The 27,366-nt window shown below is 38.9% G+C and overlaps 1 protein-coding gene across 2 annotated transcripts in view; it reads left to right on the forward strand.

Annotated features, from left to right (window-relative positions):
• The window catches only part of sh3yl1 (SH3 and SYLF domain containing 1), a 103,680-nt gene extending 76,870 nt beyond the window's left edge, over positions 1 to 26,810 (forward strand). The window contains exons 5-10 of one of the 2 annotated variants that reach the window (XM_060934088.1): positions 664 to 776; positions 7,062 to 7,190; positions 7,297 to 7,447; positions 15,837 to 15,906; positions 16,074 to 16,139; positions 25,910 to 26,810. In XM_060934088.1, the coding sequence (XP_060790071.1) occupies positions 664 to 776; positions 7,062 to 7,190; positions 7,297 to 7,447; positions 15,837 to 15,906; positions 16,074 to 16,139; positions 25,910 to 26,106 (726 nt within the window). In that variant the 3' untranslated portion in view covers positions 26,107 to 26,810. The remainder of the gene's footprint in view (positions 1 to 663; positions 777 to 7,061; positions 7,191 to 7,296; positions 7,448 to 15,836; positions 15,907 to 16,073; positions 16,140 to 25,909) is intronic. The other variant, XM_060934089.1, reaches the window with a different exon arrangement.
• The last annotated feature ends 556 nt before the right edge of the window (positions 26,811 to 27,366 follow it).

Raw genomic sequence — 27,366 nt, forward strand, 5'->3', positions numbered from 1 at the left:
ATGACTGGATCCTTCTATCTTTGGCCCATGCAATCATCCACATGTTCTCCTGCAAAGGTCATTTGGTCATTTGTCAGTACCATGAAGAGAAAGCCCGGCTTTGTTTTATGGCTGACAGTTTCACCATTGGATGACTCATTGTGTACTGAGTACCTGTATGAAATGACATTGTTGATTAATTTTCAACATTGGGCGCTTTCGTGTAGTGCAGACGCAGAGCACTATGTATTTTCAGTGTTGCGTTTTTCCTTTTGCATGTAATGAACACAAGTATTGGCTTAGATGGCAATCTTTTTAGGTGAATGTAATAGCACTACATTTAATTAATAAACACCATCTCAAAGCAGCTTCACAAACATTCATGTCTCAACCTCCAATGAACAAGGCAAGGAAAAATACAGAATGAAGAAACTTGGGAGGAGCCAAGACTCAGGGAAAGCTTTTACCCAGCATTGAGAATAATGCATTATCTTATGCTTACTCTAAGAATCCCGGTTTCTAGGGAATTGAAGTTGGTGATTAGGATTGCAATACACCAGGTACATGTGGTGCAGAGGCTGTAGAATGGTAGGATTAGGAGTGTGTATCTTTTAATGTGATGATGCTGTTATTACAACTTGTTTGTGCTTAAATTTTTATTTTCTTTTTATTTTTGGTCCTTAGGCATCTGATTTTGTCATCATCTTGAATCAGCAACGAGCAGTGGAGGCTTTCAGCAAAGGGGGAAACCTCACATTTGGAGGGAATTTCACTGTGGCTGTTGGGCCACTTGGCAGGTAGGAGCTATTCCTTCACTTGCCATGCCAAACATTTTTCAGCATGTTGACAGCATCAGTGAGTCAGCCTGTAGCATTGCTGAGAGAAATGGAGTGTAGTCAGTTCTTGGAATGCATCACTTGGACTTGTGCTAAGCCAGTACTTATTTTAATGCACTGGACAGCTCATTCAGATTATTGGCAACTAACCAAAGCTTTTATGACTGGAGATCTTGAGGCAAGTGTTTTAAAGGGAGTGTCTCAAACATGCATGTGATGCTAAAAGCAATGACTGACTGATAAAGTACCTCACATTTTAGAGATGTAATTTGGTGTCAGTTGTAATAGTCTAACAATAAGGTACAGAGAAATAGAAAAAAAAAATACTTTGAAAGATTTCAGTTTAGTTGAATCATGAGTTTGTCAAGTTTCTAAATCAACTATTGGCTGTCTCCTTGGTAACAGCAAGCCGGTTTGAAAAGTTCATGTTTTTTGGTTGGATGGGACTAATCTTTTTGGCCCTGCATACTATCATCATACTGTTGTCCAAACAATAGGAAATGCAAAGGAAAAAGTACCCAATACCCACAATAAAATATGGTGGTGAGTCCTAAATGCTGTTTTTCCTGGTGCCCCAGATGTTATTGAAATGGGTGGCATTATGAATTCCACTGAGGACTAAAACGAACAAGATAATGACCCCAAACATAAATCAAGATGGTTGTGGTAATGTTAATATTTTGCAGTGAAGCAATGTTGTGAAATAAAAATGAATCCTAATAGACAATGTAATTTAAGATTTTTTTTAATTAAGGTTTTGTTTTAAAAAATAAATATAATCCATTCTTACAAATAATTTAATTAGGACCTGTATTTGTATCTATACATTTAGTTTCTTAATGGCAAATATTGATGAAGCAATATCACACGAGAGGAAGTGCTGTCGTACATGAATATCAGCACAGCTGTGATTCGGTTGCTGTGAAGTGGCTGAATGCTAAGTGCTGTAGCTAATCATAGCCATGCTGATATTCAGTACAACAGCACGTCCTCTCGTGATATTGCTTTGATACCACAGTTCTATAAACACGGATGTGAAATCTCCGCGTTTCCGCGGAAATCCGCGTTTTTCAAATTGCCTTTCCGCGTAAAAAATCGTTTTCCGCGTTTTCTAAAATTAAAAAAAAAAATATTCGGTAAAGTCTGGCGCGAAACTTTTTTCCGGATTTTACTAAGCGGAAGTGACGAAAGCCCCTTACAGCGATCTGATCATTATCGCTGTGTGGAGAGGAGTCGCTATTGTACATGCACTGCTACGAGTATGAATGAAAATGGCGGCGTTGTCTGTGAAGTCCGATGTCACGAAAATAGATTCTGGCATTGAAAATAAGTGGCGTTGGGACTGGTTAGAGCGCAAAGCTCCCGATGGAAGTGTTTTTAGTTTGGTTTTTGAAAAACTCAACAAGAAAGGAATCGCACGTTGCAAATTGTGTTGCTGTGAACTGAACTACGGACGGTGTGGATTTGTGACTCTCAGTGGACACGTGAAAAGCGAAAAACACAGGAGTCGAGTTGAGATTCAGAAGACTAACTATGCATTGCCAGGTAGGCATCAATAATAATAATAATAATAATAATGTTTTATCCTACGTATTAAAAACATTACCTTCACTGTTACTTTTTGAATGAAATTTTTAGTTCTCTGAAAATAATGTGATAATTCCAATCTAATTTATCACTAGCACATTTAATATTCAAGGGAGTGAGCTTCATATATCATGTATCAGCATTTCTTTTTGCCAGCTTGGTGTTCACTACTACGCTGCAATTTGTGAATATTCATGTATAGAAGATAATGCTTGAGACATTTCACACAGGCCAAAATGAAGTTTATTGAACATTGTGATTACTAATGACAGTAAATAGAAATGCTGATACAACCATATGAAGCTCACTCCCTCTCTTTTTAATCATATTGATTATTGTGACAATTCATGTACATAGAAGATAATGCTTGAGACATTTTACAAAGGCCAAAGTGAAGTTGATTGAATAACATTGTGAGTATCACAAAATTCAGTTTACTGTTCAATTTTGTTAAATGGATTCATTGTATATTAAGTGCAGTTTATTGGTAAATACTGACAAAGCAATTTCTTATGTTAAATACTTTGTTGTTTGCTATTTGTTTCATGAGAATCTTTTAGAGTGAAATAAATTTTGAATTTCTAAAATTTCAAAATTAACTTATTTCTGTAACAAAGAGTAAAGTTGGTGTTCAAAATTGACTTAATCACATTAATAACAGTTACTGTTAGAAAATTGTAAAGACTTAAATATGATGGATTTAACTGCACAAATGCAGGAACTTTAATGAAATTGTCTGAAAATATTCCAAATTTTTTTGGTGGAGCATACATCCAAACCTAACACCAGCTTGAAACTTGACTTTCTGCAAGTGTATTATGTTAGAAATTTTACATTTTATGTGCTTAAAATGTCACCATTTTAAGTCCTTTTTACAAAAATTTTCGTGGGGGAGACCCCCCAGACCCCCACCAATGGGACGGCACACCCTCCCATACCCTCCCCACGACAACTTCGTTGTCGTGACGACCCCTTCGGGGTCGTCTGTTGAGCCTAAAAATTTTCCTCTTTTTTTTTTAAATTTGTCACTCACATCCCTGTATAAACAAGGAACTATATCCCAAAGAAGCCATGCTCCCTTTATAGCATGCTGGATAGCTAGCTCACATTGATTTTGTACATTCTATTAAAGGTGCTTCTGGTAAAATTGGCATCCCTGCATTCTTTTCATCTTCATCTGATGAGTTTTCATATTTTAAGTCAAAAAGTATCATTTGTCACGTGCGCTGAGGATACCGCTAATACTACTGTAGTAACAGTTTCAAAGTAGGAAATGGAATTTTACATGGACAAGCAGAGTGATGCACAGTGTCAAACATCCCAGTGCCGTTATCACAAAATAGCAGCACTCTTGGAACGGTACTCAACCAATCAAATTGGTGGACCAGAACTAACTGTTGTATAATTATTTCATATTTCCATTGCATTTGTGTAGATCTTAATTTGTGTATAGGGGGTGATGAGACTGATATCTGAATAGCATATAATTGAGACATAGCACTATTTTGGGCTGACTTGAGCAGTGGTCAAGTCCATAAATAATTCTGAGGTCTGAACAGTGATCTACACAATTTTGACATTAACATGCGTTTTATTTCCACTTTGAAGTTGTCCCATAGAGTGTAGGTTAAACTTGAGCTATTACCAATTTTGTAATTTATTTCAAGTCAGTAGCTTTATCTTTAGAGTTATGCTCATTATTATTGTTGTTGTTGATGGGGGTGTTTTGTTGTGGCTTTAGAGTAACTTCACCCTTACATACTTGCCATTAGAGTGTTGTCCTGTACATATCAGCCAAGGAGTTTAGTGGATGTTTTTGGATTGAGTGATTTTATTACAATAAATGCCATATGTATGTGCTGCTATGATTTTCTGAACAGATAGGAAGGGAATAGTATCGAATTTCATACCAAGGAATCTTGTTTGACAGATGAATAACACTATTGGATTGCTATATGAAAGCTTTGGCTAATCTGGGGGACTTTCCTGCAACAGACATTTTCCTTTGGTGACAAGTTTGTACACTATACTACACAGACACACAGCAGTGTGAAAGTAGTGAGGTTACAGTGGGGTAAAAAAGTATTTAGTTAGCGACCAATTGTGCAAGTTCTCCCACTTAAAAAGATGAGAGGCCTGTAATTTTCATCATAGGTACACTTCAACTATGAGAGACAGAATGGGGGGAAAGAATCCAGGAAATCACATTTGTAGGATTTTTAATGAATTAATTGGTAAATTCCTCGGTAAAATAAGTATTTGGTCACCTACAAACAAGCAAGATTTCTGGCTCTCACAGACCTGTAACAACTTCTTTAAGAGGCTCCTCTGTCCTTCACTCGTTACCTGGATTAATGGCACCTGTTTGAACTCATTATCAGTATAAAAGACACCTGTCCACAACCTCAAACAGTCACACTCCAAACTCCACTATGGCCAAGACCAAAGAGCTGTCAAAGGACACCAGAAACAAAATTGTAGACCTGCACCAGGCTGGGAAGACTGAATCTGCAATAGGTAAGCAGCTTGGTGTGAAGAAATCAACTGTGGGAGCAATTATTAGAAAATGGAAGACGTACAAGACCGCTGATAATCTCCTTCGATCTGGGGCTCCACGCAAGATCTCACCCCGTGGGGTCAAAATGATCACAAGAACGGTGAGCAAAAATCCCAGAACCACATGGGGGGACCTAGTGAATGACCCGCAGAGAGCTGGGACCAAAGTAACAAAGGCTACCATCAGTAACACACTACGCCGCCAGGGACTCAAATCCTGCAGTGCCAGACGTGTCCCCCTGCTTAAGCCAGTACATGTCCAGGCCCGTCTGAAGTTTGCTAGAGAGCATTTGGATGATCCAGAAGAGGATTGGGAGAATGTCATATGGTCAGATGAAACCAAAATAGAACTTTTTGGTAAAAACTCAACTTGTCGTGTTTGGAGGAGAAAGAATGCTGAGTTGCATCCAAAGAACACCATACCTACTGTGAAGCATGGGGGTGGAAACATCATGCTTTAGGGCTGTTTTTCTGCAAAGGGACCACGACGACTGATCCGTGTAAAGGAAAGAATGAATTGGGCCATGTATCGTGAGATTTTGAGTGAAAACCTCCTTCCATCAGCAAGGGCATTGAAGATGAAACGTGGCTGGGTCTTTCAGCATGACAATGATCCCAAACACACCGCCCGGGCAACGAAGGAGTGGCTTCGTAAGAAGCATTTCAAGGTCCCGGAGTGGCCTAGCCAGTCTCCAGATCTCAACCCCATAGAAAATCTTTGGAGGGAGTTGAAAGTCTGTGTTGCCCAGCGACAGCCCCAAAACATCACTGCTCTAGAGGAGATCTGCATGGAGGAATGGGCCAAAATACCAGCAACAGTGTGTGAAAACCCTGTGAAGACTTAGAGAAAACGTTTGACCTCTGTCATTGCCAACAAAGGGTATATAACAAAGTATTGAGATGAACTTTTTGTTATTGACCAAATACTTATTTTCCACCATAATTTGCAAATAAATTCTTTAAAAATCAGACAATGTGATTTTCTGGATTTTTTTTTTTTTCCTCATTTTGTCTCTCATAGTTGAAGTGTACCTATGATGAAAATTACAGGCCTCTCATCTTTTTAAGTGGGAGAACTTGCACAATTGGTGACTGACTAAATACTTTTTTGCCCCACTGTAGGTTTGTGGCCTAATGAATAAGGGACAATAATATATTTTGATAAATATTAAAAATAATACTTTATCAATGTAAATAGTGTGATAACTACAATAACGGTTAGGTTGGCAAAAAGACTCATTTATGCAATTACTCTGTCAACATTTTATCTTTGGATACTCATTACTGTAACTTTTATAGACTATATATTAAATACCTCAAACAATTACATGTTTTATGTCAAAACAGAGAGCGCACTCATGTTTTAATATTATTTATAAACCCACCAAACAAGGTCCAATTGTATCATGCAAGAGTTTAGACGGTTATAAGTATTACTGTCCTTTGGAGATTTACAGTAATACTTATAACCGTCTAAACTCTTGCATGATACAATTGGACCTTGTTTGGTGGGTTTATAAATAATATTAAAACATGAGTGCGCTCTCTTTGTAATAGAGATGAATATAGCTGTCTGTTACATTTGTGTTGATTTTCATTTTGGCGCCTCATGTGACCAGTTCCTATTGATGAAGAACAGTGATTTATGCTTTTAGCAAGCATGAGCAAGCACAGCATGTACGATTTTTTTTTTTTTTCTCTTGGTGAAAATTACATATAATGATGGGTAGCACTTTACCACATTAAGAACCGGTAGTTTAATTAAATACTTTGTTACATCCAGGTTGTGTGGGGTTTTTTTTTTTTTGGTCTGTCAGTGCATGGGAAATATTGATATTTGATTTTTATTTTAAATTTCTGGTTTAATTGTTTATGGAACTAAATAAAAACCATGCGCTCTTTGTTTTCTAGTAATATGATGTTGCCATAATACTGTATAATGAATATAAATATTAATGAACATTAAAAAAAAAATGTACATGCAAGTCTCAAAACGGAGCTGCAGTGGTCATGGCTAATCATTAAGTGAGAACAGCCCATGATTGTCTTTGAATGTAGTTTATGCAGTGCATGCACACAGACACATCTGTCTGATTTTAACAGGAATTTGGAGGCAGATGTGGCATTCCGCAGCACAGCACCAATCTTTTCATACTGCAAATCACGGGGCCTCTACGCTGGAGTTTCCCTTGTTGGCTCCTATTTGATGGAACGTAAAGAGGCTAACAGAAAGTATGTCCTGTTAAACTTTTACTATCGATTGGATATTGGTGTGATCTTTTAAATAACACTGTGCACTATTTGTTCTTTTGTGTTATGTTAATTTGTTTTCTGGAAGGTTCTATTCCCAAGACATTCGTGCATCTTCAATTCTCAATGGTGATGTGGAGCCACCTCCAGAAGCCTATGACCTGTATGCCATTTTGGAGGACTACACTGAAAAATACACCACTGATTGGCAAAGCAAGTATATGAATCCTAATAAGAAGGTCAGTATTCCTGTCAATAACATGATTTCACGAAGGTTCTTTAGATAATAAAGGTATCTTAAATTCGAATTAAAACTTCTCTAATGCATTAAAGGTACAGTGGATATAAAGTTTACACACAGCTGTTAAAATTACAGTGGTGGGGGTGTCGTGGCTCAGGTGGTTAAGGCGCCATACCATGAATGCGGGCGACCCGGGTTCGATTCCGGCCCGAGGTCGTTTCCCGATCCCTTCCCGTCTCTCTCTCTCCCGCTCATTTCCTGTCTCTACACTGTCCTATCCAATAAAAAAGCCCAAAAAAATATCTTTAAAAAAAAAAAAAAAATTACAGTGGCATGGTGGTGTAGTGGTTAGCACTGTCGCCTCACAGCGAAAAGGTTCTGGGTTCGAGCCCAGTGGCCGACGGGGGTCTTTCTGTGTGGAGTTTGCATGTTCTCCCTGTGTCTGCGTGGGTTTCTTCTGGGTGCTCTGGTTTCCCCCACAGTCCAAAGAAATGCAGGTTAGGTTAATTGGTGGCTTGAAATTGACCGTAGGTATGAATGGTTGTTTGTCTCTGTGTCAGCCCTTTGATGACCTGGCGACTTCTCTGGGGTGTACCCTGCCTCTCGCCCATAGTCAGCTGGATAGGCTCCAGCTTGCCTGCGACCCTGCACAGGGTAAGGGGTTATGGATAATGGATGGATGTTAACATTGCAGGTTTTTGGCAAGTAAAAATGAAACCAAAGGGAATCATTTTGGTGTGTGTGGTGCATCTCAAAAAATTAGAATACCATGAAAAAGTTCCTTTTTTTTCATAATTTAATTCAAAAATGTAAACTTTTCTATATTCATTACATGTAAAGTGAAATATTTAAAGCCTTTTTTTGTTTTAATTTTGATTATGGCTTTTTTGCTCATGAAAAATCAGAAATCCAGTATCTCAAATTATTAGAATATTCCCTAAGATCAATGAAAAAAAGGATTTACAATACAGAAATGTCCAACTTCTGAAAAGTATATTCATTTATACACTCAATACTTGGTTGGTGCTCCTTTACCATGAATTACTGTATCAGTGCGGTGTGGCATGGAGGTGATCAGCCTGTGGCACTGCTGAGGTGTTATTGAAGCCCAGGTTGCTTTGATAGTGGCCTTCAGCGTATCATCTGTATTTTTGGGTCGGGCGTTTCTCATCTTCCTCTTGACAATACCCCATAGATTCTCTATGGGGTTTAGGTCAGGCAAGTTGGCTGGCCAATCAAACACAGTAATATCATGGTCAGCAAACCATTTGGTAGTAGTTTTGGCACTGTGGGTAGGTGCCAAGTCCTGCTGGAAAAGGAAATCAGCATCTCCAAAAAGCTCGTCAGCAGATGGAAGCATGAAGTGCTCTAAAATCTCCTGGTAGATGGCTGTGTTGACTTTGGACTTGATAAAATACAGTGGACCAACACCAGCAGATGACATGGCACCCCAAATCATCACAGACTGTGGAAACTTCACACTGGGCTTCAAACATCTTGGATTCTGTGCCTCTTCACTCTTCCTCCAGACTCTAGAACCGTGATTTCCAAATTAAATGGAAAATGTACTTTCATCTGAAAAGAGGACTTTAGACCACTGAGCAACAGTCCATTTCTTTCTCTCCTTAGCCCAGATAAGACACTTCTGACATTGTCTCTGGCTCAGGAGTAGCTTGATATTAGGAATGCAAAAGTTGTATCCCCTTTCTTGAAGATGTCTGTTCGTGATGGGTCTTGATACACTGACACCAGCCTCAGTCCACTCCTTGTGAAGCTCTCCCAAGTTCTTGTATCAACTTTTCTTGACAATCCTCTCAAGACTGCGGCCATCCCTGTTGCTTGTGCACCTTTTCCAGCCACCCTTTTCAGCAATGACCTTTTGTGGCTTACCCTCCTTGTGGAGGGCATCAGTGATCATCTTCTGGACAACAGTCAAGTCAGCAGTCTTCCCCATGATTGTGGTTGTGTGTACTGAACTAGACCGAGAGATACACTGTGTTCATCCTGTTTTGCTCAAACTTGAAATGAAATATTCAAATATTTTGAGATGGGTTTTTGTGTTTTTGTACTGTATGCCATACTGATTAAAATAGAAAAATGCTTGAAACATTTTAGTTTGTGTGTAATGAGTCTATAATATATAACATTTTCACTTTCTTAAATAACGTGGAAAATATTGAACTTTTTCACTGTGTGTGTGTGTGTGTGTGTGTGTGTGTACACTACCGTTCAAAAGTTTGGGGTCACCCAAGCAATTTTGTGTTTTCCATGAAAAGTCACACTTTTATTTACCACCATAAGTTGTAGAATGAATAGAAAATATAGTCAAGACATTTTTCTGGCCATTTTGAGCATTTAATCGAGCCCACAAATGTGATGCTCCAGAAACTCAATCTGCTCAAAGGAAGGTCAGTTTTATAGCTTCTCTAAAGAGCTCAACTGTTTTCAGCTGTGCTAACATGATTGTACAAGGGTTTTCTAATCATCCATTAGCCTTCTGAGGCAATGAGCAAACACATTGTACCATTAGAACACTGGAGTGAGAGTTGCTGGAAATGGGCCTCTATACACCTATGGAGATATTGCACCAAAAACCAGACATTTAGTAGAATTTAGCTAGAATAGTCAATTACCACATTAGCAATGTATAGAGTGGATTTCTGATTAGTTTAAAGTGATCTTCATTGAAAAGAACAGTGCTTTTCTTTCAAAAATAAGGAAATTTCAAAGTGACCCCAAACTTTTGAACGGGTGTGTGTGTATATCACGGGCGATTGCTCTAAGACAACGAGGGAGGCTCAGCCTCCTCTAAAAATGACGAACATCGTGTAGGATGAATTGCGCTAGGCTTATGTTATAGCCAACCTTATAGCATTGCTATTTCAGATCCAGAATCATAGAAATATATGTGCTCAACCCAACTACAGTGCGAAATCATTCCCTTATAACTTTAATGTGTGCGTGAGTTTTCCCCCCTCGTGACAGCGCGATGCAGCGCAGCCTCAGTGGACTTCAATGGCATTTGGGAGCTCTGCGCTTTTCAATCTCAAAATGCAAGACGGTTATTGGACAAATACTGCGAAAATGCCCGCCTACGGACTCCGAGCCTCACAGTGGGAGGGACATGGCAGTTTCCGCGAGGAGACTGGTGATTGGTGAAAGCGGCCGGATATTTTCTTTGATTGACAGCTCGTTTCAACTATAGACAGGCAGCGGTGAATCTCAGTTCAGTCCCATGCGGATTCGCAAGTGGTGTGGTGTATTGTAAGAGATCAGCTTACATTTTTATTTCCTTCATTACATACGGTTTCTACCAGCTTTTGTAGTTTGTATATATTTTCATTGTAAATAAAGTGTAAATATAGTGTTGTCAAGTTTGCTATCTTAGTTCCAGAAATTTCGTTTATTTGAGTGACTGAACTTGAGGGGGCTAGTCAGCTAGCAAGAAAGCTGCGCATGGATGCCAAGCATTGCTGATTTAATTTTGGCGAAGCCATTTTCCAGTCTTCCTTTCGAGGAAAAAATTAAAGAGCAGGGTAGACCAACACCTCAAATTGACTTGGTGAAAAAGGTAGGGAATAATACTCGTTCCTTTCAGCTCTCCTGGTACGAGAAAGTGAATTGGCTAACAGCAAGTGACCCACATCAACAACAGTAAATAGGCTACTTTAGTAATATGTCATGGATGCACCAAAAATATAGAATCTATTTAAAATGTTTATGCTGAGTATATTATATTGGAATATATATTTTTCTGGATATGAATTAAACACAGCTACAATTTGGAAAACATTTTTAAACAAAAACACAGCCAAGAACATTTCACACTACAGACCTGGATTAAAAGTGAAGGGTTATCAAAATTGTAAATAAAACATTTCTCAGTCAAAATAAGTAAAATATAGGGAAAGTGTCATTGAATGAAATGTGTGGCACCCAGCTCTACTGCTGAGGTTCCTGACAAAGAGCTGCTTTCAATAATCAATTTTTAAACAACATGCCACAATTTTAAAATATAAAATGTTAAAATATACCCCTACCCCCAACACCACCATTATGTATATTGGACAGTAGGCTAATGGGCCAAAAGAACCTGTTATTTCACAGTTTGTGATGCTGCCAACAATCAGCCAGATCAGAGGCAAGAGTATGGGCAAAATTGATGTTTTTTCTTTTAAAAACATCTGGAAATATCGTAACCGACCAGCCTCCCCTGTTTGAAAGACTACCAGCCGCCACTGGTGTGTGTGTGTGTATATGTACATATATAATTTTTTTTTTTTATATTATATAATATAAAAATATCTCAATCACTTGCTTTCACTGTCTTTTTAGGTAAGAGTTGAACAACTTGGCATATCTTGGCTTGGCAGTTTTTTCATTTTTCCCTGCAAAAATGCTCCAGTTCATATCTGCTTGCAGTGGGAGCTCCTCTACACGGCCCTCTTAAATTCCTTCCTCAGGTTTTCATTAGGATTTTGATCTGGATTCTGACTGGGCCATTCCAAGTCATTGATCTTATTCTTCTAAAGCTATTACTTTTGTTGACTTGGATTTGTATTTTGAGTTATTGTGCTGTGAAAATTTTCCTCATCTTTAGCTATATAATGGAGGCCTGCAGGTTTTGTGCTAAAATAGTTTGGTATTTGGAGCTATCCATGATTCTTGGCTCAAGCCACAGTCCCAGCTGTAGAAAATCAGCCTCACAGAATTGTTACCACCACCATGCTTCATCATGGGTATGGTGTTCTTTGAGTGATAAACTGTCTCTTGTTTTTGCATCAAACATGTTTTGAGTTATGCCCATATTGTTGTCTTGGTGTCAGCAGACCATAAAAAAAATTTACTATGTGGATGGGATGATTTAAATGTATATTTTCACATAATGTAGATAAGCTTTGTTTTAGTCATTATATTTTCAGGTTGTCCATCTGTTCATCCAAAGTTCTTATTCGTGCAGTATCTTAACGAATGGCTGAATATTAGTAGGATTTATATGGAATTATCATAGGTTTCAGAATTGATTCAAACAGGGTCAAATGTCTGATGGAATACTTTTGTTCCTGTTTGTCATATCCTACTCTCACAGCATGAAATGTATGATCTAGCTTTCTTCCACAGCCTTCCTGTTTGAAATATATTAAGGGTAATTCTGGCAAAGAAATTAGTAGCAATAATCTCTTGATAAAGCTAGATCTCTTGGCAGTCTCTAAGTTTTCATTTTGTCAGTTTTAAAGCAATATCCTGATTTTAGTAATGCCACAGTGGAGCCCCATTTTCTCCACTTGTTGATGGCTTTCACGGTGTTCCATGATACATCTAATGTTTTGGAAGTTCTTTCGTACCACTCTCCTTATCAATACTTTTTGACGGTAAGAACCCATAATACAGTACATTCTTTGTAAGCTCTTTGCAGACCATGGCTTCTGCAGTCAGATCAAGTCAAGGAGATATCAAAGAAAATCCTACAAATACAGTTGCATGTTATTTGTGTTTTAATATGGTGATATGATGTGCATGAAAATTAGTTTGGAACACATCTAAACATGATTGGTTAATTCTGACCACAGTCACATGTCTCATTCCAGAAGGGTGTACAAACTTATGTAACCAGATTATTGTACATATTTTTTAACCCCTTCTTAAGTCCTTTGTTTGACTACGTCACAAAGGTGGAAAAAGATCTGATGACATTTTATCTTGGTTTCATTTTATTTACATGGCAAAAACCTGCCGTTTTTAACAGGGATGGTGTAGAATTTTTATATCCACTGTACCCTTGGAATAAACAAAAGAAACCCTCAGGCTTTTTAACACCCCCCCCCCCCCCCACACACACACACACACACCCACCCCCAGGAGTGGTGTGCGAGAGAGTGAATGGCATATGTAAATGTTAAACTGAGCTGTTCATTAGTTTTATTTGAACCTCAGGATTGTGTTGTAGTGCATTGCAGCCAGTGGTCGAGTTGTAAAATCAAACCAGGGGGGATGGTGAAATTTTTAGTCGTGTGTCGGTCCATCGGTGGGAAACTGGTTTGCTTTTAGGAGGGTTTGTACACAATGTAGGTCTGTGGACATACAGTATTTTGTGCTGATAGTGTGTAGTACACACTGTGTACCCTTTTTATTGTTGTAAAAAGACACTGGTATTTTACTGTAAAACATGCACAGTGTGGATGTCGTGTCATATTTAGTCAGTCTCCTGGCTGACACACCTACCACATTCTCCATATTAGGGTGAAATGCAGATGACAAATTTGAAGTGTAACTTCAGTCATGGTAGGCTCCTTTTAAATCGTTTGGTAAATAATTTATTAAAACCTCAGCAGGCAATGTAAATGAACAACTGAATCTTTTCATATCAAGTCAATAGAATTTTTATTCAAAGCTGAACACTGGGAACATTGAGTTAAATACAGAGGTAGGTAGGTAACCAATACGCTAAAACAAGCAACAGTAAATTGTAAATCAGACTAAACTTCCTCAAAGATGTTTGAGGCATTATGCATTTTTTTTTGTTTTTTCCTTTTTGTTATTATTGTGTTTATTCTTATGAGTAATGCAAATTATACATGTCCATAGCGGTTATTATTTTAATGGAAACAAAAGTACTTATGTTATTTCTGATTTATTTATTATCTGAACGAGGATTTGAGCTTTGAAAAATGACCGGATTCTTTCTGTAACGTTGATTCCCGCTGTTATCTAGGTCACGTGACACCTTAACGTTGACTGTTACCAAGGAGCTGCTTCGATACATACCAGCACTTTGATACATACTGGATACAAGCTAGCAAAATGAGTTAAAAGCAGGCATCTTTGGAAAGGGGAAAAGGCCCATTGAGGAGACAGAAGAGGAGCCTATGACGAAGAAAAAGAAAGCTGCATTTTAGCAGACACTTTGTCGAGTCCTACACCAATCCTGCTCTGCCTTACATGTTGTGACCGGCTCTCTAATGAGGCAGTGAAGCCTTCAAAACTGCTAGTGTCGTTTATTTTAGCCTTCCTGTCTTGAATAACACTTTTTGTTGCCTGAAGAATAACAAACGAACGTCCAGGCTGATTAAATTAATGGCCTTATACAAGAAATCAAAGCTAACATGAACCTGAGTAAGCTATCGATAGCTGGCTAGACTCCAAACTAACATTCATTATGATAGCTGTGTTGTTATCCGCCGCCCACAAATTAGGCTACATATTGGTAACTTTACAGCATGATAGTGGGCTCACAGAAAGTGTGACTGATATTCGTAACTCTTGACTTACCTCCTGAAATGTTTTTTTCTTGCGATCTTAAATCTGAACTTGCTTAGGTCTTGCTGTCCACTCCACTTGGCCATGATGCTGCAATCCGCTGCTGTCACTGACGCCGAATGTAATAAAAATAACGGAACCCCAACTGAATGTCGTCACCTCAAACGCTTCGCTTGCGCGTGCCCTCTCTTGCAGTAGCTTATTGTATGCTCCAGTTTCAGCAAAGCTACGTGGAATTAGCTTGGGCCCGCCCATCCTAAGCGTGACGCAACACAAGGGCCTGTTGCAAGCTTAGTCTGGCCAAGCAAGCTATCTACAGCTCTTCCAAGCTCCAGAAAAATCGGGAGCCAATCAACTTTGAGCATCTCCAACAGCCCTGGGTAGAGGCGTGTTCAAGGCACTGACGTAGTAGAACTGCAACCGGAAGCCATAGATTGTTTACAGAATCTATGCCGGAAGCGCTTCATTCACTAGAAACATTACGAACATGGAGCAAGTTCTCATTGAAAACGGAGCAAAGAGCAGCCCTGGAGGTATTTATTGAAAGGAAGGACGTTTTCGCCTTGCTCCCAACCGGCTTCGGTAAGAGTTTAATCTACCAGTTAGCCCCGTCGCGTCACATACGTCAGAGGAAAGAGTGATGTGATTGGTTTAAGCTTCGTCACAGCCTTTTCTGGCTTCGACCAGTAGCAACCTGAGGCTTTTCAGGGAGGTGGGTCAACCACGCACTTTGGGAAACGGTTGGGCTTAATATCTTTGCCAGACCAAATGCTCGCAGAGCTTTGAAGTCGCGTTAGCCAGACTAACGTGGAATGGCATTTCTAATTCCAATGTTAAATAGAAGTAATGTCCACATTTATTGATAAAATTGCTCAAGGGAAGGGAGGGGGGATGCCCGTTTTAGAGGGGGGATGATTTTGACCATTTTTTATTCCGGGGGGATGGCATCCTCCCCATCCCCCCTCAACTCGAGTACAGATTGCAGCTAAATGGCAGTGGTGCAATGCAGTAACAGCTGCAGCTTAACTGTGATATTAGTGATGTAGTTAATCTTGAGCATTGTTACCGGTGAGTGTAGTTTTTATAGGATGTGACGTGTGGTCTGCTTAGTGGTGTCTTCATTCTTACAGAGTGTAGTCCCAAGTAGACCAGCGCCCCCAGTCCAGAGATCAGCTTCTTCCTCCACTCCAAGGGCTGAAGGTAAGAACCTTAAATAGAAATGAAACAACTGAACTTCTATCCCTTCTGATCAAAAAAAGAAATGCCAACATTTGGCTTAGTGATTGGATCATGATGCACCAAGTAATTTGTTCCTGATTTTAACATTTTATTCATGCATCCCTAATGGTTAAAATCTTTATCCATAGCTTCTTTTGCAGAATCAAGGCCAGCTCTCTATCCCAGCCTTTCTAACGTAGAGTCTGAAGGCACAGGTGAGTGAAATTCAGAATGGTGTTTTAATCAGTAATGCCAGAGAACATAAAATCCTTTTTTGTAAAATGACAATCAGTCCAGGAAATTATCCCAAATATTTGTCAAGTTAGGACCACAATTATTGGCACCCTAGATAAAGACGGGTTGAAAACAAAGGTTATGGGAATACATGTCTTGATTTTGGTTAATTAGCTAAACCTTTATTTGAAGTAAAATACATATTTCCTTAGAATAAAATTTTCTTCAACTAAGTGTTTAACTCTTAAGCAGCCACTAAACATTGTTTTGCTGGGAGATTTAATATAGCGTTCATCATGTTTGGAATAAGATTGATGTATTTTGCACTCGTGCACAGGAGGCTCTAACTGGAGGCTGTTAGAGAGGCAAAAATTTCTCAAAGCATCACAGTTGGAGATTTCCCAAAGATGGTAGCATTTTGGGGTCGTGGTCTCAAAATCAACTATTAAATGCCATCTCTATCCCAACAGAATATGTTGAAGGTTTGTCAGAAGAAAGCCTCAGTGATCCATACATGCATTCAAAATCAAACTTTTGTTCTAGCCATCCCAGTCCCCTGACATAAACTCTATTGAACATCTGTGGGGGGAGCAGATGGTGACCCTTCCCCCACCCATTATCTTACCAAGAACACCAATAATTCTGACCCTGACTGTATCCTCTAATGAGCTCTTTATATTAAAATATTGCATAATTTCTCATTGGGGATCAATAATGTACATTTGTAATATCCTCGTCCTTAACCTCTTATTCCCTATAAACATTTTAACATCAGACTAATAAAAAAAAAAAAAAAAACAGACACTTGGAGCATGTATATAAGCGCTCCCAAGATAAATAATTTGCAATGCATGTGTATTAATTATATATGATGCACATGATCATATATACAGTGGAGGAAATAATTATTTGATCCCTTGCTGATTTTGTAAGTTTGTCCACTGACAAAGAAATGAACATTCTGTAAATTTTAATGGTAGGTTTATTTTAACTGTGAGAGACAAAACATCAAAGAAAATCCAGAAAATAACTTCATATAAAAGATATATAAACTGATTTTCATTTCTTTGAGTGAAATAAGTATTTGAACCCTCTAGCAAACAAGACTTAGTATTTGGTAGCAAAACCCTTGTTGGCAAGCACAGTGGTCAGACGTTTCTTGTAGTTGATGACCAGGTTTGTGCACATGTCAGGAGGAATTTTGGTCCACTCCTCTTTGCAGATCATCTCTAGATCATTAAGGTTTTGAGGCTGTCGCTTCGCAACTCGGAGCTTCAGCTCCCTCCATAGGTTTTCTATGGGATTAAGGTCCGGAGACTGGCTAGGCCATTCCTTTGTTGCCTTGGCTGTATGTTTTGGGTCATTGTCATGCTGGAAGACCAATCCACGACCCAAGGAGGTTGTCACTCAGGATTTTACGGTACATGGCCGCATCCACTCTTCCGTTGATGCGGTGAAGTAGTCCTGTGCCCTTAGCAGAGAAATACCCCCAAAGCATAATGTTTCCACCTCCATGCTTGACAGTGGGGATGGTGTTCTTTGGGTCATAGTCAGCATTTTTCTTCCTCCAAACACGGCAAGTTGAGTTAATGCCAAAGAGCTCGATTTTGGTCTCATCTGACCACAGCACCTTCTCCCAATCACTCTCAGAATCATTCAGGTGTTCATTGGCAAACTTCAGACGGGCCTGCACATGTGCCTTCTTGAGCAGGGGGACCTTGCGGGCACTGCAGGATTTTAATCCATTACGGCGTAATGTGTACCAATGGTTTTCTTGGTGACTGTGGTCCCAGCTGCCTTAAGATCATTAACAAGCTCCTCCTGTGTAGTTCTAGGCTGATCTCACCTTTCTCGTGATCATTGATACCCCACGAGGTGAGATCTTGTGTGGGGCCCCAGACTGAGGTCGACTGATGGTCATTTTGTATTTCTTCCATTTTCAAACTATTGCACCAACAATCGTCTCCTTCTCACCCAGCTTCTTGCTTATGGTTTTGTAGCCCAGTCCAGCCTTGTGCAGCTCTACGATCTTGTCCCTGACATCCTTAGACAGCTCTTTGGTCTTGCCCATGTTGGAGAGGTTGGAGTCTGATTGATTGATTCTGTGGACAGGTGTCAGTTTAAGACAGCTGTCTTTTAATGCAGGTAACGAGTTGATTAGGAGTGTCTAACTGATCTGTGGGAGCCAGAACTCTTAATGGTTGGTAGGGGATCAAATACTTATTTCACTCAACGAAATGCAAATCAGTTTACACTACCGTTCAAAAGTTTGGGGTCACCCAGACAATTTTGTGTTTTCCATGAAAAGTCACACTTTTATTTACCACCATAAGTTGTAAAATGAATAGAAAATATAGTCAAGACATTTTTCTGGCCATTTTGAGCATTTAATCGACCCCACAAATGTGATGCTCCAGAAACTCAATCTGCTCAAAGGAAAGTCAGTTTTATAGCTTCTCTAAAGAGCTAAACTGTTTTCAGCTGTGCTAACATGATTGTACAAGGGTTTTCTAATCATCCATTAGCCTTCTGAGGCAATGAGCAAACACATTGTACCATTAGAACACTGGAGTGAGAGTTGCTGGAAATGGGCCTCTATACACCTATGGAGATATTGCACCAAAAACCAGACATTTGCAGCTAGAATAGTCATTTACCACATTAGCAATGTATAGAGTGGATTTCTATTAGTTTAAAGTGATCTTCATTGAAAAGAACAGTGCTTTTCTTTCAAAAATAAGGAAATTTCAAAGTGACCCCAAACTTTTGAACAGTAGTGTATATATTTTATAAAATGTGATTTTCTGGATTTTCTTTTTGATATTCTATCTCTCACTGTTAAAATAAACCTACCCTTAAAATTATAGACTGTTCATATCTTTGCCAGTGGGCAAACTTAGAAAATCAGCAAGGGATCATATAATTATTTCCTCCACTGTAAGCTGCAGGTACTGATTAAATCAGTGTTGGTGGATGGTGTCTCTTTACTGATGCGTTGTTTCTAAAGTTTGACCTTTTAGTTATTTAACTAAATGGAAACTGGTCTCTCTGAACAAGCAGAATCTAAAATGTCTTTCTTCTACTTGATCATGTAAGGCATCTGGAAACTAGACTGCAGTGTTTCTTAGAAATCAGAGTAGCTTGATTTGTTTAATGCTGTTGTATCACTTTTAAGAACATGTATTCAGTTAGAGTTTTGAACTGGTTTCATACTGGGCTATGATTCTGTTTCAGATTATTAGTATAATTTGAAGGTATTTTCATGTGCATTCTGTATAATTTGGATATAGCACATTAGTTCAACATTAAAAAAAAAAGACAAATCTCTTTTATTATTTTATTATTATTATTATTATTATTACTGGTGAGGAAACGTTTCACAAAAATACAAAATTGAAGAAATCAGTACAGAAACGCATGCTGTTCATTACAATAAATCTAATTTTATTGAGCAGTATCAGTCGTTTAAAAGTTTCGTGACTCCAAGACATTTTCTGAGTCATCTCTATTATAATTCAGTGAATGACTTGTTTCATTATAATCCATTTGTTTTCAATACGCTACAAAAGCTTATGTTTACAGTTTAATTACAGGATTAAATGAGCGTGCACATGGGAAGCAGCCCTGCCTGTGCTCGTTTCTAAGAGATTCTGCTCAACTAGCTTTAAGATTGAAGCGGAGAGAATGAACCTGGGCCTGGCTGCTTTCCCATTTCTTCTCCACGCTGCTTGTCATGTCAGCAGTCATCTGCATTCTTTCCCACAGAGGGATGACTGTATCATTAGCACCAAAGAAAATTACACAGACTGCTGGCCAATAGCTGGTGGGTGTCTGTGAGTAAAGGGGTGGGACAGCATGCTCCCACATTAAGGCCACAATATTTGTCAATACGTTGCCTGAATGGGGGAGTAAAGCAGACCTAGAAAAGCAAGTTCACTATAATGTTATGGAGTATATTTACTGCTTCCATTGGTTTATGGTCTTTTAGCACAAATCTAAAGTCCTTTTGCAGAAGTTCTCAGAACATTTAATCTTTTATTATAAATACCTACTGATCACATCTGATGTAATATTTTATTTTTTTTTAATAGAAGTTGCTGAGATTCTAATTAATACAAGTAATTGTATTTCTTCACTCTACATCAAGCAGGGTGCCATCTTGAAACTGCCCTGCTTGATGGGGCCCATATGTTAATCACCAATTCTACCTCCAAACAGTTTAACACAGTACACCAGTTCAGCTACAGTTGACTTCCAGGTTTATGCATGTGTGACAAAGGCTTCTAATTCTAAAAAGCTGATCAGAAATGTTCTGTAACCATGTGATTTTTACTGGCAACAAAATGCACAAAACGGGCGGCACGGTGGTGTAGTGGTTAGCGCTGTCGCCTCACAGCAAGAAGGTCCGGGTTCGAGCCCCGTGGCCGGCGAGGGCCTTTCTGTGCGGAGTTTGCATGTTCTCCCCGTTTCCGCGTGGGTTTCCTCCGGGTGCTCCGGTTTCCCCCACAGTCCAAAGACATGCAGGTTAGGTTAACTGGTGACTCTAAATTGAGCGTAGGTGTGAATGTGAGTGTGAATGGTTGTCTGTGTCTATGTGTCAGCCCTGTGATGACCTGGCGACTTGTCCAGGGTGTACCCCGCCTTTCGCCCGTAGTCAGCTGGGATAGGCTCCAGCTTGCCTGCGACCCTGTAGAACAGGATAAAGCGGCTAGAGATAATGAGATGAGATGAGAAAATGCACAAAACAGATTTCACTTTTATGACGTCTGACTCTCACTCAGCTAGGTAATACATATGCAGTACTGACAGATACTAGTAAACAATCCCATTGTCATACATTCTTGCCATCTGAAAAGACACCCCAAAAAAAAAAAAGTGGACAGTGATGGCGTTTATAGGCAGCAAAATGCTCCCAAAGTCTGGGTGAATGTGCTCTCTCTCTCTCTCTCTCTCTCTCTCTCTCTCTCTCTCTCTCTCTCGTGTGTGTGTGTGCGTGTTCCCTGTTTCAATGATTGGGTTTATTTTTACACCCCAACACTTGGGCATCTTCAGGGTTGTTTACGACGATTGTGCAAAATGACTTTTTAGATTTGTGCAAAATGACCAGATACCCTTCCATTTATGTTGATGGAGCTGCAAATATTTAAGAACATGGTTTCCTTCCACTTAGGCTTTTGGTTTTCCTTCAGTTAAAACAAGGTCACAGAACCAAGGTTTTATAGTTTTAAGAAACAGAAGTGTGTAGCTGTGTGTAAGCAGGGGATCCTTTTAAAATTATGGGGATTCTCTTAACATCTCTGGCTGTTAGAGGGTTTCCCAGGGCTTGTCTCACAGATAAGATGTGCTAGTGGTCCAGACCAAGTGGTGGTCTTGCCACCAAAAGATCCATAATTCAGAGACTGTTCCCTCCTCCCAAATATCACCCTACACCCCCCACACATAAACATGCATCATTTTAAAGAAAATTACTAATTTTCCCGCTTATGTCTTCAATCAACATGATCCAGGCTCGTGCAGCAAATGGGCTTGAATAAACAAACCTCAAGTAAGCTTGAGGTAATAAGGATTATTTTTGTCAATTAGCATGTTTTGTTTACATTGCACCATCAAGACTACCATATTTGTGGCTGTTACCGTACATGAGCCACAATCGGAACAAATATTTTGTTCTGATTCTAAACAAAAACTACTACCTGAAGTTTAATGTTGGGTGCAGTGCCACTAAATCAGCTCCTGGTGAGCATGCAGTACCTCTTTCAGCTGGCTAAGCTGCTTTTTTTTGGTCTGAATTTTGCCTATTTTTCATGAATTATTACTGTACTTACCTGTAGAATTAACAAAATGAAGGGCAGTGATTTATATTATACTCGCTGTGTTTGTGAGCATAGAGCAGCTGTTTAGTCATAGGATGGATAGATGTGTCTTTGTCATATAGCTACATTAGACAATGCAATTGAATGAACTAGTACGGTATGCACATTTTAGCAAGCTCTTGTTCTAATGTCAGTCTCAATCTATTGTTATTATTAGACCAATTTCCTGGTCTCACTCATTTCCCTTGCTTTACTTTCTTAATTGGTTTAGATGTAATTGTAGTTCATTTGTTATTTTTATCTCTGATTCAGACACATTAGAGTTATTGAGAAACGCATGCCCCAAAACAGTAATGCCCACATCTTTTACGTAAAACAGAAGACTACTTCTGGACTATGACTCAGGCCTGGTGGGAATGAGAGAGGACTGGAAGTATGAAAGTGCATTAATGTTTGAAATTAGGTGATCTGGGTGTCGTGATGTGACGTTTTCTGATTGTTTTAATCCAAAAAGTGGTCAGCTTTGACTATCTTTTTGTATGCAGCAAATGGATGTTGCGTTGTTCTTGCTTTAGTTGGTGCATTATCATGAACTGTGTGTGTGGTGTACAGTAACTTGTAGGTTAAGAAACATCTGGTGTTCTAGACAGTAAAATTCAGCATAGTTGGAAGAGATTGGAGACCACACCTTGTGAAAAAATGCATCTCAACAAATTATAAGTTAAGATTCGTCACCCCATAAGCTATCATTGTCGGGATTGTGTCAGGGCAGATCTCCAAAACCTGCTTATCACAATTTGGACAACGTTCCTTCCATATTCAACTCATTAGTACAACAGATACTACAGTTAAGACATGCGCTTCCTGAAAAGCTGGTCAAAAAGACTGATTTTCTTCCAAACAAATTCCACTATAGTCTATAAATTGAGAAATCTGTGTAATAGCTTATAGCCAGAGATGTCTGTGGCCTCATGGACGGCCCAGAAACCGTCTCCCTTTTTAACACCCATGCTTCTCATGCACCACTGAACACCCATGATTGACATGTGGTTGCTTAAAAAAAACATGCTACTTTTGTGTGATTTGCTCTTAGCTTTGGTTAATTCCAGTCAGACATATTGATGTAGACATGAGGGATAACTTAACACCCCTCCTTTTCCTGAGCTGTCACTTTTTAGATGTTACATGTGCAAGCAGAAGGCTGCACAACTAAAATGCCACCTCTCTGCCAAAACACACCAACCTGACAGATGTGAAAAATTCTGTGGCTTGTTGCGTCTTGCACTTGTGGTAAAAGGAATTAATGTCTCCATTTGATAGTTATTCTTTAAGAATTCAGAGTTGTTTTTTTTTAATTTAAACTAAAATAAAACCAGCCTGACTTGGAACCAGGTTTAGAAGACAGGAAATAGTGGGAAACTGCATGTGAGAATTGTCGATTGTCCTGCTTTCTTTGGCCACTTGTTTCCTCTCCTGTCCTCTCTACATGCTAGTTTAAGTTTTCATATGTTAAATGGATGTGCAACTGGATGTGGAGTTCTAAGAAAATAATCAGTGATTAGGGTGGTGTGAGCCAACCTGATGTAAAGCAGACTGTTTTCCTAAATACATTTTATACCTCTTATTTCACAGCAATGACTTTGTTTTGGAACATCTCATACTTTCTGTTTGTAGGTACATTTTAATCTTGTAGAATGTATGTAAAATGGACACATTTCTTAGTCTATGGTACGTCCCCATTTTGCTTTAATGAGCGTGCATTCGAGCTAGCCTGGACTCCACAAGTTTATGAAAAACCCCATGATCTAGTTTGGATCAAATTCATCAGGGTGTCCTCTGAACACGTGCTTCACTAGAAGATGGTAGGCATGAGGAAAATGACCTTTTGTACAAAGCAGTTATTATAAGCAATATCACACATTTTCTTACATTTAAATAGGGAAAAGAAATGGTGCAGAATCTTGAATATTAGATATTAAACACTTTTCTTTGTTTTAAATACAACCCCAAATCAGAAAAAGTTGGGATGGTATGTTGACACTGAACTTAAACGTGAAAATGATTTGTAAATCTTTGACCTGTATTGCATTCAAAACCACACAGCAGTATGTTATTTGATGTTTTACCTCAAATTTTATTTATTTATTTCCCTAAAATACACACACTTTCAATGTTGATTCTTGCAACACATTTCAAAAAAAGTTTGGATGGTAAAGTAGTTACCACTTTGTTTCCATTCCTTCTCACAACACTTAAGATATTTAGAGATTGAAGACACCGAGTGATGAAGTGTTTCAGGCGTTACTTTGTCCCACTCTTCCTGCAAACAGGTCTTTAGGTGTGCAACAGTACTGGGTTGTCAGTTATATTTTTCATTTCAAAATTCACCATACATTCTGTGTTAGAGAAAGTGGAGACAGGTACCCTCTTCTTCCACAGCCATGCCTTTGTAATGTGTGCAGAATGTGGTTTTGCATTGTCTTGTTGAAATATCCCTGGAAAAGATGTCTTGAAGGCAAAATGTCTTGCTCCAAAACCGGTGTACTTTTTCTGCATTAATGCTCCATCACAGAAGTGTAAGTTGTCTTTGCCAAGGGCACTGAGACAACCCCATGTGGTGACAGACCCTGGCTTTTGGACTTGTTGCTGGTAACAGTCTGGATGGTCCTTTTCGCCTTTGGTCTGGAGTACATGGCATCCATTTCTTACCAAAAAAAAAAACCAACCAACCAACCTGGAATATTGATTCATCTGCCCACAATACACATTTCCACTCTGTGATGGTCCGTCCCAGATGCCTCCAAGCTCAGAGAAGTCGACGGCGTTTCTGGAGACAGTTAACAAAAGGTGTCCTTTTTGCACAGTGAAGTTTTAACTGGTATTTACAGATGTAACTCCATATTGCAGTGTTTGACACAGGTTTGCCAAAGTAATCCCGAGCCCATGTGGTTACATCAGCTATAGACGAATGACTGTTCTTGATGCAGTGCCGTCTGAGGGATCAGAGATCACAGGTGTTCAGCTTAGGCTTGCGCCCTTGCCCTTTACACACTGAAATTCCTTCAGATTTCTTAAATCATTTAATGATCTTGTACATTCTAGAGGGTGAGGGATCCAAAATCTTCCTTTCTTACTTTTAAGGAACTTTTGTTCTTAAGCATCTCAGTAATTTTCTCAGACATTTGTTGACTAACTGGAGATCCTCAGCCCATCTTTGCTCTTCAAGGACTAGGCCTTTCCTGGATACTGATTTTCTACCAAATCATGATTACAATCACCTGTTTCAAAGTGTATCATTATTTAATTTTTTTACCTCATTACTAGCTCTAAATTACCCTTGTCCCAACTTTTTTTGGAATGTTTTGTAAGCCTGAAGCTCAGGAATGGATGCATATTAACAGGAAATGAAACTGTCCAGACAAAATATGAAATATCTTGGGTTCATACTGTCTGAAATGAAATACAAGTCAAAAATTTAGAAGTCACTGCTTTTTCTCTATTTTATTTTTAATTTGCGTTTTTTTTGTAGTCAACTTTTTATGATTTGAGGTTGTATTTCCAAATAAACTTTTGGACCCCGTTGTAAGTTGTTTAACACATCTAAATGTAAATATCAGGGAACAAAAACTGAAATTCTGATCGATTGTCTCAAACTTTTGATCTCGAACAGAAATGTCTTACAGCATACAACAAATAAAAGAATTGACCTTGCAATTCCAATACTTTCAGAGGGGGCTGTAAATGTTACACTGCCCTCTAGTGTGCTGTGGTTGGTAATCTTACATCATCCTGATTTGTATATCTGAAAAGCAGGTCTTGCACAGAATGCTTTCCATACTCAAATTATAAATCACTAATAATACATATAACCTTCCAAGCTCACTGATCTGCTTCTCTCTCTCTTTTTTTTTTTTTTTCCCCCAAAAACCTTTTTACAGAAGACAAAGCATCAGGTGGTGCTGTTGTAGTGACGGCCATGCATGCATTCAATGGGCAGCAGCCTGGTGATTTGAGCTTTGCTGTGGGTGATCGCATCACTGTCATTACAAAGACCGACTCACAGTATGACTGGTGGGAGGGAGAGCTGAGAGGACAGGTGGGCATTTTTCCGGCTAACTTCGTCTCCCTTAACTGAACACACAGAGGGCTTCAGGAGTTAAGGATCCCTGTTTGGAAGACTCCGTCAAGGTTTTTTTTTTTTTTTTGGTTGTGTTTTTTTTTTTATTTAATAAACTGGGATTGCTGACATACTTGATTATTCTTGCATAATCTTGTGCAGTAGTGATATATTGTTAATGTTTGAGACACATCTTAATTGTTGGTTACTGTATAAAGAATTAAGCAGGTCATATTTGGGTTGGTTATTATGGGTCATGGTTGTGTTGTATTGAATTACAGGGTTTATTTAAATATATTTAGCAATGCACTTATCAGTCTGAAGCTAACATAACTTAAGTGAGCTGAGCTTATGCCAGCTGCTAGTGTTTTTAGGAGTATTAAGCGAAATTTTGTGCACTTGTTACTTTAAAATACTTTATACTTTATGCATTTACTCTCAGAATATTTTAAATTGTATTTGTTCTCATATCAGCTACTGGACAATGAAGAGCACACAATGTACAAAAAATACTCTTATATTAAGATATACTTATTTTTTTTTCTTCCTTTTCTTAGCACATTAGCTTTACCACATGTGCCTTTATGAGAGATCAGATTACATTGGCAAAATGGATGGATGTTATTGTATTACAAATCAAATGCAAATTTTTTTTATACTAATTTTTGTATGGGTGGCTCTAATAAATGAGGCATTTAAAGCCTTTGATCATTTGGCAATAACTGTGTTGTGAATTTTTTTTTTTTTAATAGCATTTGTTTAAACAGGTTTTGTCCATTTATTGATTAGTGTTGTGGTTAAGCTTCTACATGAAGGCAGTTGAAGACAAGTGGTCAAACCATCATTCAAGAGGCATTCATTCATTCCCCAAGTTTCTCCCTAATTTAGATGTGGTTAATTCCCACCTGCCAGACATATCTCCCAATCACACGACAGTTACCAAACTGAGAGGGCTAAGGCTATCGTGCGCTTCCTCCGAGGCATGTGACATCAGCCGAATGCATCTTTTCGACCTGCTGCTTATGTGACATTGGGAGTGGCGTAACACACTCTGAGGAAAGTGCTGTCCATCCATTTCCATATGCATGAGCTCAGATACCCATGATTGGCTAGCATTGCTGAGACTGATGGGTGAGAAAGTATGCCAATTCTCCTCTCTGAAAGCACAGGCCAGTTTTGTTCTCTTGAGCTTCTGGGCACTGATGGCTGTGGCATCATTGGGATTTGAATTCAAGAGCATTTTAAATGGCTGACTAGATTCAGTTGCAGACAGTTTTC

This window comes from Neoarius graeffei, chromosome 11 (genome assembly GCF_027579695.1).
Source record: "Neoarius graeffei isolate fNeoGra1 chromosome 11, fNeoGra1.pri, whole genome shotgun sequence".
Taxonomy (NCBI): domain Eukaryota; kingdom Metazoa; phylum Chordata; class Actinopteri; order Siluriformes; family Ariidae; genus Neoarius; species Neoarius graeffei.